At 37.9% G+C, this 13328-nt stretch overlaps 1 protein-coding gene across 1 annotated transcript in view; it reads left to right on the top strand.

The window, feature by feature from the left end:
• The window catches only part of PIK3C3 (phosphatidylinositol 3-kinase catalytic subunit type 3), a 201814-nt gene extending 195947 nt beyond the window's left edge, over window positions 1–5867 (top strand). Inside the window, exon 25 of the mRNA XM_044681686.1 lies at window positions 5092–5867. Within this exon, the coding sequence (XP_044537621.1) occupies window positions 5092–5106 (15 nt within the window). The 3' untranslated portion in view covers window positions 5107–5867. The remainder of the gene's footprint in view (window positions 1–5091) is intronic.
• Window positions 5868–13328: the final 7461 nt, after the last annotated feature.

Genomic DNA, 13328 nt, shown 5'->3' with positions numbered 1-13328 from the left:
CTTTCTTTCCCCTCTGTATCTTATTTACCTTTTCATGTTTCTCTCGATTTTTGTGGTTGGATATCAAACTTTCCATTTAGCCCTGGTCTTTTCTGTGCAAATACCTTGAATTCTTCAATTTTGTTGAATGCCCATACTTTTCCCCTGGAAATATATAGTCAATTTTGATGGGTAGTTGATCCGTGATTGCAGGCCCAGCTCTCTTGCCTTTCTGAATATCGTATTCCAAGCCTTTCGATCTTTTAGTGTGGAGGCTGTCAGATCCTGTGTGATCCTGATTGGTGGTCCTTGATATTTGAATTGCTTCTTTCTGGCTTCTTGTAAGATTTTTTCTCTTGCTTGGAAACTCTTCAATTTGGCAGTTATATTTCTGGGTGTTTTCTTTTCTGGATCGAATGTCGCAGGTGTTCTATGAATCCTTTCAATGTCTATATTGCCCTCTTGTTGTAGGATTTCAGGGCAATTTTGCTGAATTATTTCTGTTAGTATGGAGTCCAGGTTTCTATTATTTTCTGGTTTTTCTGGAAGACCAATTATTCTCAAATTGTCTCTTCTAGACCGGTTTTCTTGGTCTGTCACTCTCTCATTGAGATATTTCATGTTTCCTTCTATTTTTTCAGTCTTTTGACTTTGTTTTATTTGTTCTTGTTGTTTTGAGAGATCATTAGCTTCTAACTGCTGAATTCTAGCCTTTAGAGACTGGTTTTCAGCTATGATCTTTTGGTTTTCTTTTTCAATCTTGTTCAATTTGCTTATCAGTTCATTTGATTTCTGAGCCTCGCTTTCCAGTTGCAAGATTTTACCTTTTAAACTGTTATTTTCTTGTCAGATCTCTTCCATCTTCCTCAGAATCTCAGTTTTGAACTCTTCCATAGTTTGTGAGGAGTTTTCCTTATTTGAGGAGGGTCCGGATGCTTGTTTGTTTTCCTCCTCTGTTTGCTAGGTTGTCTGGATTTTCTCTGTGTAAAAGTTGTCGAGTGTTAAAGACTTCTTTTTCTTGTTGTTATTCTTTCTCTTCTGAGCTTCCTGAGACTGGGTAGCCATCGTTAGCCCAGCAGCTTCTCAGGTTTATCCTTGCGCTCAGGGTCTGTCCGCGGTCTATTGGCTCCTGAGGTCTGAGTTCTGGTTTTTTCCAAGGTCAAGCCCCCTGGTGGACCCCCTTGCTTGATCCTGTGCCGGAGGTTCCTTTACAAGTCTCAGGGCGCTGCTTCCACAGTCGTATACCCGTCCACGCTGGTTCCCCACTCAGGCTTTAGTTCCTGGTTGTGTCTGCCTCCATCCACGCCTCCGCAGTGCCTGCGCTCTCAGCCCGCGCTCTGCGCCCTGCGTCCACTCTCTGCTCCCGCGCTCAGATTTCGCGTGCGTTTTTTGGCTTATTGGGGTCCTAAATCTTGCTGCTCTCAGGAACAGGCCCCGGAGCTGCCAATGACTCGATGGGTGCCCCAAACTTGCTATGTTTCTTTTTAGCTGGCTTCGGTGCTATAGGTGGTGTGTGTGGAAGGGGTGGTGGTAGGGTGGTTGCTCAGCCCTCGATTTTGTGAGAGCTGTTTCACCCCTTTATAGCATGGAAATGCCTCGATTCCACGTACCTTCCACGCTGTGCCCTGTTGTGGGGTTCCTCCGTTCGTCTGGACTTGTTTTTATGTCCCCTTGAGGAGTTTTGTGTGTTTTGGTCAGGAGAGGTTAAGAGCTGCTTCTTACTCTGCCCCTTCTTAACCCGGAAGCCCTTTACTTGGAATTTTTAAAAAATTTTCCTAAAATCTCCCCCTCCAAAATGCAACTTCACCAGAACCTTTGACATAAAGTCTTTCCTGACAATTTCTTCCTCTTATAGCTACTCTTTCTGTTTTTCTTTTTATTCAGTGTGTATATATATATATGTCTTCCCTGTTAAAATGTCATATTCTTAAGAGTAGAGAGCGCTACATTCATTACATTTGTAATCCTAGCATCTCATATGGTTTCTGGCACATAGGCATGTAATATTGACTGATTATTTGATTGATATGCAAGTTTGTTAAGCATGCCATCCAAATTTTTATTCCAAGTCCTGATAAAGAGAACAAGATCAACATCATATTCCTAAGACAACACACTGGAAGCCTTTATTATTATTATTATTATTATTATCATTATTTTACTCCTTTACCTTCTGTCTTAGAATCAATACTATATATTGGTTCCAAGGCAGAAGAGCAATAAGGATTAGGCAATGGCAGGTAAGTGACTTTGCCCACACATAGCTAGGAAGTATCTGAGGCTAGATTTGAACCCAGGACCTACTCTCTCCAGAACTGGCTCTCAATCCTCTGAGCCACCCAGCTGCCTCTTTAAACTAATTATAAAGCCATAATTATCAGAAATATCTGGTACTGACTAAAAAAATAGAAAGATAGGTCAGTGGAACAGAACAGGCATTAAATTTGACAAAAATAGAAATCCAGGGTATTGGGGAAAAGAAATCACTATTTGTCAGAAATTTCTGGTTACAAATGGATTGTAGTTTCATATAGAAACTAGGTATAGACAAATATCTTAAAGCATTCACTAAGATAAGATGAAAATGGATACATGATTTAGATATAAAAGGAGATATAAGCAGGTAGAAGAATAGGGAAAATATTACCTATCAGATTTATGGATAGTAGAGGAATTTATGAGTAAATAAGAAAATGGAGACCATTGAGAGATGTAAAATGCATAATTTTGAGTGCATTCAGTCAGAAAGGTTTTATATAAATAAAACAAATGTTGTTAATATTAGAAGGAAAGCAGAAAATTGGGGGGAAATATTTTGTGGACAGTCTCAGAGGCCTCATATCTAAAACATAGAGAGAACTTTGTCAAATGTTTGAGAATAAGATCCTCCAGGTGGTAAATGTACAAAAGATATTAGCAGACAGTTTTCAGATGAAGAAATCAAAGCCTATAGAATCGACAAAAAAAATGCTCTTAATCATTACTGATTTGGGAAATGAAAAAATAATTCTGAGATATCATCTCCCACCCATCAGTTTGATAGAAAATGACAAAAGTTCAGCTACTGCATGGGATGTGGAAGAGTGGGGACACTATTTAATACACTGTTGGAACTATGAACTGATCCAATCATTTTAGAGGACAATTTGGAATTATACCAAAGAACTACAAAATTTTGTATACCCTTAGACTCAGCCATATAACTGCTAGGACCATCTCCCAGGGAGATCAGGAAAAAAAAAAAGAACCAGTATGTTCCAAAATATTTTTAGTAGCTCTTTGTGGTGGCAAAGAATTGGAATTTGAGGGAATAGTCATCAAATGGGTAATGGATAAACAAATTGTGACATGTGGTTGTGGTGGAGTACTACTACTGCACTGTGGCTCAGTGGATTGAGTCTGGTCTAGAGATGGGAGGTACTGGTTTCAAATTTGGCCCCAGACACTTCCTAGCTGTGTGACCCTGGATAAGTCACTTAACTCCCAATTGCCTAGTGGCAGACTGTGGGACCAAAACCCCTCTTCCTCCCCATCCCTAACAAAACTAACAGCCCTCCCTCCCCCACTCCCCCAGCACCTGTCCCAGCAAAACCTGGCAGAACACCAAGACTTTTCTGTCAGGCCTGGACAGATGACTTTCCTCATGACTGACCAGCAGCCTGGGAACTAGTCCCCCAACCCCCAGAGACCGAGGTTCCACACCTCCTTAGGGTCCTCCTATGAGGTTGGTCCAAGTAGCTCTATCAGAACCAACAGAAGCAATCTAGGTTACTACATCCCTGACAACAATCCTATAAGAGGTTTAACCCATCTCTCCTCAGGTGGAGACTCGGCAGCCATCCTTGCTGGTGCTAATCTCCCCCTTTCCCCCCTTGACACCCCCCCCACCCCCCACCCCCCCCGGGGCCTCCTCAGCCACCTGCCTTGGTGTTGGGTCCCTCTCTCTCTCACTGCTCCTTCCCTCCCTTCTTCCCTTGTCCCTCCTTGCCTCTAATAAAGCTTAGCTGTACCACCACGCTCATCTCATTAGTCTCTCAGTCAGACAGGACTGACACCTACCCCCTTACCACTCTTCTGCATTGGAACCAATACACAATACTGACTGAAGATAAGGGTTAAAAAAAATTGGAAAAACTACATGAGGTAATTCAAAGTAAAACAAGTAGAACAAGAGAACGTTAAATACATCTACCGATTTAATATTTGAAGAATAACTAATGAATGTTCAGCCCCAGAGAAGTAGAAGCACAGAAGACATGATCCACATGTTTTGACAGATGATACCTTCTATGGTGTGGAGAGGAAAGGTAGGGATAGAATAGGGAAAAAAAATACTTTTCAAGTCTATCCATTCTTTTTAGCAACATGTTTCTGGGTAGAAAGTGAGGGAAGGTGTCTTCAAATAATATTTTAACTCCAAACTTAATACCCCTGGTCATGTGCTAAAGAGCTATATAGGAAGACTGATTTGGGAAGGTGAGAAACAATGATAGTTAAAAAAGAGGCCTTACTCCCCAGTTTTTCTTAGGAGATGAAAATTAAGGTATGGTCCAATACAGGCTGATTTTTCCACAGACCAATCACCTCTTCTCCCTGGAGAATTATTCCTTAGAATTAGACTGGTTTAAAGGGACTCAGAACTCCCTAGCCTTTTCCACATGAACTGTTATTTCATTTTAGTTCAACAAACATAGAAACTGAGAACTTGGTATATAAAAGGCAACCAATGAAAATTAAGGCAGGCCTCTCCCTTTGTTTCTTTCTTTAGTTGATAAACTTAAGAATCTAGAAATTCTTTAGCCTAGATGCTAATGTTTTTCTACATGCAGGAAAAAGGATTTCATTTATTTTGTCATCAGATAGCTAAATTTAGGCATTTTTAAAGTAATCCATCCGTGCCAGCTAACATGCCATAGCCATTGCAGTCTTTTTATTTGTGGGAGGGTGGGTTGGGGGGCAGTAGACAAACTCTAATTGTTGCAGTAAAGACCTACAAAGACCCATGATGCATGAAAGCATTTTTTGGAATTTTAACTCTAAACACTATGTCTCATAATCGTAAATAAACATTTAAATTAAGTACTTTCCTCTTTTATTTTTAATTTTTTCTAGTACTGGAGAAAATGAGACTGAGTTTTGCCATCAATGTAATGGAGTTTGAGTCATGTCACTTGTTGAAAAACAGTCTTAGAAGAAACTTACACGATGAAGATTTTGGGAGAACGGCTAATGGCAGAGAAAACTTCATCTTTGAGCTACAGTGTTCACTGAAATGTCAGGGGCTTGAGCATAATTTCCTGAAGAACCATTGCTTTAAGTGTTCCAGAAGATTTTGTTTTGAAACACTCTATATATTTATTTTCAGCCATATACATTGTTAATATAAGAAGTAAATTTTACTGTTTATAACATGTCAATAACTTTCAAAGTAATTATGTGACTAAGGTAGACCTTTTTAGTTTTGGGGCCTGGAATGGCTTCCACCTTCATTTATTTAAGGCCTTATCAATAATTGTATGGGTTGATTAAGTTTGGTTTTTGTTTGATTAGAGGTTGGAGGGTGGGGATATATACCTTTAAAGGGAAAATGTAAATTTTTCTTTTACTCTGCACCTAAAATTAGTATTTCACAATTCATGAATGGCTCTTTCCCAGGTCAGGAAATGTTTTCATTTGGAAAAGACAACTATTTCCTCCTACTTATGAAGAATTATTTTGAAAAATATAGATCTTGGTCAGCTAAGTTGTAAGTATGTAAAGTAGAAGAGAAATAAAATTTAACTAGCTAACCAGATAAATGACAATATTGTTGTAGTTTTCAGTATTGAGCTTGAAATATTTTTATGTATAAATATTCTGTGATTCCAATAAACTTTTTTGACATAACCTTTGCCATCCATAAGCTTTCTAAGTTGTTTCTTCATGTTTTCTCATAAATCTAAGGTTAGTCATGTCTTTCATGTTTTAGTGTTAGATGCAGCATGATGTGATAGAAAGAATCCAGTGACTCTGGGTACAAATTTATATTTAATTGCTGTCGAAAGTCAATCAATTAACTTTTCTGAACTCAGGTTTCTATAAAATAATGTTAATACACTGACTAATTTGTAAGCTTATGGGGAAGGGGCAAGAGACTTTGAAAACCTAAGAGCTAAAAATTCACAATCTTCTAGCCAATTCTAATACTAATAGAAATGAAACAAAATAACTGTACACATAAGCTCAGATTTCCAAAGATAATTCCTACTTAGATAATCGCGTAGTTTATCTTTGAAGGAAAAAAAATGACATCTCATATATTTGATTCTTGATAAATATTGGATGACAAGGTGAGATGACAGTGGTTCAATGACAGTGTCTGTGATTCACAGAATTTCAATCCTCTTAAGAACCCTTTGAAACTGTCTGATCCAGCTGCCTTCATTCTGTTGATAATGGACGTGACATTGAGAAAGGATCATAGGATTTAGAGATGGAAAAGACTTGAAGATCACTTGGGACAGCTTTCTTATCTTACAAAAGAAAGACCTGAAACTGTTCCAAGAAGTGAAGGTACCTTGCTGAAGATCAGAGTGCTGCTCAGTGACATTCTAACCATGTCACTCTCCTGGTTAGTAGTCTCCATTGATCTCTAATATTAGATAGCTGTCTCTCTCTGAGATCCAAAGTTCCTTACAACCTGGCCCTAACCTACCTTTTCAGCTTTATCATACGTTTCTACCCTTCACACACTCTGAGAAGGTCAAGCTGGTCTTACTATTCATACACAATACTATATTTTTCTGCTGATGGACCTTTGCTCTCTTTCTTCCCCTGCCCCCTACTTCTTGAAAAACTCTCCCTCATCTTCATTTTTTAGAATCATTAAGTTCCTTCAAAACTCATTGGCTAGCTTCTACAAGAAATCACTGTTGATCTCCCTAGCTATCCCCTGAAAAATCACTGCATATGTATATATATTTTATATACTAGTAAATGAACATATTATTTCTCTAACAGTAAATAAAGTACAGTGGTACCTTGACACACGAGTTTAATTTGTCCCATGGCCAACCTCATAATTTGTTTGTAACTCAATTTGCTCATGTTTTAAATTGAATTTCCCCATTTAAATTAATGAAAATGCAAATTAATCCATTCTGACCCAAAAAGACCCACACATTTTTTTGTTGTATATGCTTTTAAATATGAAAACATATTTTATGAATAACAAATATATTTATAGGTGATAAGGAAAAATGTAAAGAAATAAACTTGCTTATGAAATATTATTTACCTTCAAGGTCAGGTGAAGATGCCAGCGGAGGTTTTCATTTCATGCACTATCGCTTAACATAACTTACTCTCTGTACAGATAACACTACATTTAAATGCAAAATTGACCTTACACGTTATTTATGATATGTAACTTTATTGCTAAACTTAACTGCTATTTTTTTTTACTTAATTATCATCATTTTTTTTTTGAATTTTGCTGTTTTGCCACACTTTCCTCGATTTCACTTGGAGGCCATTTCAATAAAAACCTTTCCATGGAAGTTTGTTTCATCCTCCATTTCAGAATGTTTCAATAATGTGTGAAACAAGTACTGTCACAAAGCTCCAAGGCATGACCTATTGCAACTTTTTCTGGGTATGCCTTTTCAATAAACTGTTAATTTTTTTTCCCAAATCCTAAACATTTCCTTAATCTCGCTTGTACTGATTACCTCATCCCCCTCAGGCTCCTCACGCTGACTGAAGCTTATGATTCAAATATCTGCTCATGACTTAAACCAAAAAATCCCAATTTTGGCTGTTTGTATCTCAAGTGGCTCATGACGTAAGGTGCTCATGTATCAAGGTACCATTGTACTTAGGGATATCTTTGTATCCCTAGCACTTAGCACAGTGCCTGGCACACCAGAGATACTTAATAAATTGCTTATTGTTGGGGGCAGCTCGGCGACTCAGGGGATTGAGAATCAGGCCCAGAGATGTGAGGTCCTAGGTTCAAATCTGGCTTCAGACATTTCTTAACTGTGTGGCCCTGGGTAAGTCACTTGACCCCCAATGCCTAGCCCTTACTGCTCTTCTGCCTTAGAACCAATACATAGTACTGATTCTAAGACAGAAGGTAAGGGGTTTTAATAACTAAATAATTAAATGAATTGCTTATTGTTGATGGGTATATCCCAGGTGGCAACTGAATTATTCACTCTAATTTAGCGTAATGTAAGAGAAAGAATCCTGTTCTAGGAACAAGGAGACATGGACTTGGTTCTCACTTCTCTCACTAGGTAGCAATATATATGTGACTTTGGGGAAATCACTTTATCTTTTGAATCAGTTTTCTCAATGGTAAAATAAAGGGTTGAACTACTCATACTCAGTAAATGGTGATCAGCCTTTGCTTGAAAATGTCTACCAAGGGAAGCTCACAATATCCAAAGCAGCTTACTCTTAATTGTGAATATTACTGTTAGGGTCCCCCTTCCCAAACCCCAACAATCAAGGAAATTTCTATTTCTCTCAACTTCTCCCTTTTGCTTTTAGTTCTGCCCTATGGAACCAAAATAAATTTAATTCTCTTTCAATGTGATACCTCCAGATATCTAAAGGGAGTTTTAATATTCTCCACTAGTTTTCTCCAGACTAAACATCTCTCATTCCTTTAATCTTTTGTCATAGCATGAACAGGAGGCATTTCACCTTCTCTGAAGGCTAATCAATGCACTTTAAAACTGTGATTCCTAAAAGTGAACCCCTAAGTCTAGATTTAGTCCTACCAAGTCAGAGTTAAGTGGGACTGTCACCTCCCTAGTCTTCAACACTGCCTTGCATTTTTTGGCTACCATATTAATTTCTGACTCAAATCAAACCTACCATTCATTAAAACTTAAGATTTTCTTTTTAGGAGACCTGCTATATATTCTTGTGAAGTTGATGGGTTATTTCTTTTTTCTTTTTTTTTTTGCCCAATTAAAAGACTATACTAAAATCTATAACTTTTTTGGTTTTGGTTCAGTGTTCTAGATTCTAAACCTTTTTTTGTCTCATGGACCTAATTGGCAATCATAAAACCCATGGACCTCATTTCAGAATGTTTTTAAATGCATAAAATAAAATGCATAGATTTCAAAGGGAAGGCAATTATATTGAAATGCAGTTATCAAAATATTAAAACAACAATATAAACAATAAAACAGTTCATAATCTTCAGGTTAAGAACCCTGATCAAGCCTGATAAGGCCTTTTTGAATTCTGACAATAATTGATTTTATCCTCATTACTTCTGTCATGTCAGTATGCGATAAAGTTATTGATGAAAATGTTAAACAGTACAGAGTCAAACACAGAGACCTTCCAGTCATTAATAACTATTCTTTGAGTTTGGCCTTTAAACCAGGTCCAAATAAACCTAACTTTGCTGTTGTCTAGTATATCCCACTCCATACTTTGCTAAAATGTATGTGAATTATAGTAATAACATTGCTCTTTCTTCTGTCAGAATAGAAATGTTTTATCTGATGTGACCAATTCTGTTTTTAATACATTTTATTGATATGGTTTGCTTTTACATCACCTCATCTCATTATATTCCTTCCCTTCACAGAAAGCCCTCAATTATCATAAAGAATGACTGGGGGAAGGAAGGAGAAGCAGTTCAACAAAATTATCCAACACATTGAAAAAATTTGGCAATATAAGTCAATATGCCACATGTATCATATCATCTCTTTCCTTCAGCAGAGAAATCTCTTTTCATATCGTTGTTGGGGGGCCAACCGACTAAGGTTAGAATTTCACATCTACTTTCCACTTTTTTGCTACAACTCAAAGTGATGCTATAAACATTTTGGTATATTTGATTTTGTCTTCCTCAGGGCACATGACTAGCAATGAAGTTCACTGTGGTAAAGTGGTATAGTTTAAGGAAGTAATGCTGACTTTGTAATTGCTTCGTTTTTTTATACTGGCCTTCTTTTTAATGATACATTCTAGAACTTTGCTAAAAATTGAAGTCAAGTTTAGTGGCCATTATTTTGCTGCTATTTCCTTTTCTTTTTTTAAAAATTAGAACATGTCTTTATCCAGACCCAAATTTTCAAAGACTTTTAATGACTCCACAACTCCATCAGCCAATTCTTTCAGTACTCTACCATGTGGTTGATTTGAGTCAGGTGGTTTGAAATCATCCTGGGCAGTTCCATGCTCTTTTACTTTCTTCTTAGTTATCTTGAGTATCAACTTCCTATTTATCATTTTTGTTCTTCCTTTCCAAAGGCATTCCCAATAGAAGAGAAAATAGAAGCAAACTAAAAGTTGAGCAACTCTTCCTTCTCTTCATTATCAGGCATCTTTGTCTTGCCAATCCTTCTTTGTTTCTTTGTTAACAATGTTGCTTTAAAAAAAAAAGCCCATTTTATTACCTTAACTTCCTTTGCAAATCTTAGCTCAATCTTAACCTCAATAATTCTCACACATTTCTCACAGCCTTTATATTCACCTTCTGTTGCATGACCTCCTTCCATCTTATGTGTTTGTGTTTATAAAATTAAATTGGTTGATGAGGTCCTGGTTCATCTACAAAAGTCTTTTAGATAACTCTTGGTTTGTTTTGCAAATAATCAGAATTCTTTTTGTATCTTGAGAATTTCATTCTTTGGAACTTCTCATCCCTTTTGATCAGACTTCTAATAAAATATTAGTTCATAGGTTCTTGCTTATCCTTTCTCCGAATCCACGGATTTCTTTTCCCCAAATCTAGGACATATTTCAGACTTCTCAGGTTTCCTTGCCCCTATCATAAATTCTTAAAAGTAATTACTGGCCCACTAGGTTCCCCTCATTTCTACCCTAGCAACTAGTTTCTCCTGGATGGTGAGAATCAAATATAGAATAGTATTTCCTCTGGTTTCTCTTAACTTTTGAAGGATGAAATTGTCATTAAGGAAAATCAAGGAATTATCAGCTGCTTAGCTTAGATGTTCTCTCAATACCTTTCTGTCTCTAAAAGTTCTGTCATTCATTAATGCATTGCTGGTGGAGTTGTGAACTGATCCAACCATTCTGGATGGCAATTTGGAACTATGCTCAAAGGGCTATAAAAGAATGCCTGCTCTTTGATCCAGCTATATCATTGTTGGGTTTGTACCCCAAAGGGATCATAAATAAACAGACTTGTATAAAAATATTTATAGCCGTGCTTTTTGTGGTGGCAAAAAACTGGAAAAGGAGGGTATGTCCTTCAATTGGGGAATGGCTGAACAAATTGTGGTATATGTTGGTGATGGAATACTATTGTGCTAAAAGGAATAATAAACTGGAGGAGTTCCAGGTGAACTGGAAAGACCTCCGGGAACTGATGCAGAGCGAAAGGAGCAGAGCCAGAAGAACATTGTACACAGAGACTGATATACTGTGGTAAAATCGAATGTAATGGACTTCTGTACTAGCAGCAATGCAATGACCCAGGACAGCTCTGAGGGATTTATGGTAAAGACGCTACCCACATTCAGAGGAAGGACTACAGGAGAGGAAACATATAAGAAAAGCAACTGCTTGAACGCATGGGTTGAGGCGGACATGATTGGGGATGTAGACTCGAAACTACCACACAAATGCAACTATCAATAATATGGAAATAGGTCTTGATCAATGACACATGTTAAAACCAGTGGAAATGCGCATCGGCTATGGTGGGGGGAGGTCAGGGGGTAAAGGGGAAAGTAAGAGTAACCATGTTACCATGTTACTTTTCTAAAAAATAAAAATTATTTAAAAAAATAATAAAAGTTCCATCATTCCATTTCTCATGGATTTCTCTAAAAATTATATTCATGCTAGAACAGAAAACTTGCCAAATTTCTTTAAGTATTCATTACACTGAAGGGGAAAACTGATACCTGAATGAATACATGAATTTAAAAAGTATTCTTTAAATGCTTACTATATCCTAAACCAGTGATGGGCAAACTATTTTAAAGAGGGGGCCAAAGGAAAGGAAATGCTTATCTGTCAGTCTGTTTCTAAGGCAACTCTTTCGAAGTTTCATTGTATTCGTCAGATTAGGAACAATGTCCCGAAGCCCAATAGAACATTTCAGGGTACACATCTGGCCCATAGGCCATAGTTTGCCCATCACTGTCCTAAACAATGTGGTCAGCACTAGGAATACAAAAAGAAAATGAAGACACAATTTAACTAGGAAAGGCAATACATGTCTTTGTGAGTTTAGGTGCTGGGAGGATAGAAATGCCCAGAAGTCCCAAGGGTTCAGCAAGACCCAGGAGTCCATAGGATACAGCTGAGTGTCTGCCTCACAAAAATGAGACCACCAGAGAACGGGTTCTCAGGTCTCCTTGGCTAGGGTGGGGTATGGAAGTCAGTGTCAGGACACAAACAAGGAAGGGATGATTAACAAGAAAGCTGGGAGTGAGCTTTGGTGTAGATGAGGGAGGAGGCAGTTTGGCATGGTTCTAGCTAGGGCTTAGACCCTCCAGACATCCCTCATGAAGTCTGTAGTATCCTGCATTGGGGAAGAAGGAAGTCAATTACTGCTTGGTATAAGTTCTTTGGCGGACCTTTTAGTTGTTCATGATGGGATCCAGGGTGTGATTGTCAGAACTTTCTAGGCACAATTAGATGCAATAAATCTTAGAATTCAAGCCAGATATTGTAAAGGGTTTTGGTTAGGTGGATATTAAAAGGTTTGGTCACCAGAGAATTGAATAATTATCAATCCCAATTAAAGAATAACTTCAAGTCAAAATGACTTTTATGGAAGTTTATTTACAAATGAGAAAAGGAAGAGAAAATAAAGAAAATGAGAGTATAGGATAAGTAATCTAACACACTCAGTAATTTGCTCCAGCCTCCTTGTTCAACCCAGGCAGATCTAATTAATCCTTAGTGGAGGAGGGTCAGCCTTGAGCCTAAGTCTGGAGGGCCGGTGATGAAGTAGAAGCTTCAGTCACAGAATCTCTTTTGAAAGAGCAGTTTCTTTAAAGAAGTCTAGGAAGATTTAGTCTTTACACTCACCATGTGTAGTTCTAAGGGAAAGGTTAAAGAACAGACTCACCAAGGTCTCAGGGCCTCAGGTCCAGCGCTTCTCCAGGTCCAAGTCACGAGCCAGAAGAGCTCCTTCAGGTCCAAGACATGAACAAGAAAAGAGCTATAGGAAGTTGTCACTCTCTTTTAAAGGGTCTTCTTTTGCATCGCTTCCTGTGCCTTCCTCTTAGTTCAATCACAACAGACGTTTTTCTTAGGACTGCCCAGGGGACACTCAGTAAATTCTGATTCGTCACTCACTCTAAAACAGGTGGGTCACAGACCTCCCAACTTGTGAGTTAAGTGGAGTTGTTTAC

This window comes from Gracilinanus agilis, chromosome 1 (assembly GCF_016433145.1).
Source record: "Gracilinanus agilis isolate LMUSP501 chromosome 1, AgileGrace, whole genome shotgun sequence".
NCBI lineage: Eukaryota > Metazoa > Chordata > Mammalia > Didelphimorphia > Didelphidae > Gracilinanus > Gracilinanus agilis.
This window is presented reverse-complemented; position numbering and strand designations above follow the sequence as displayed.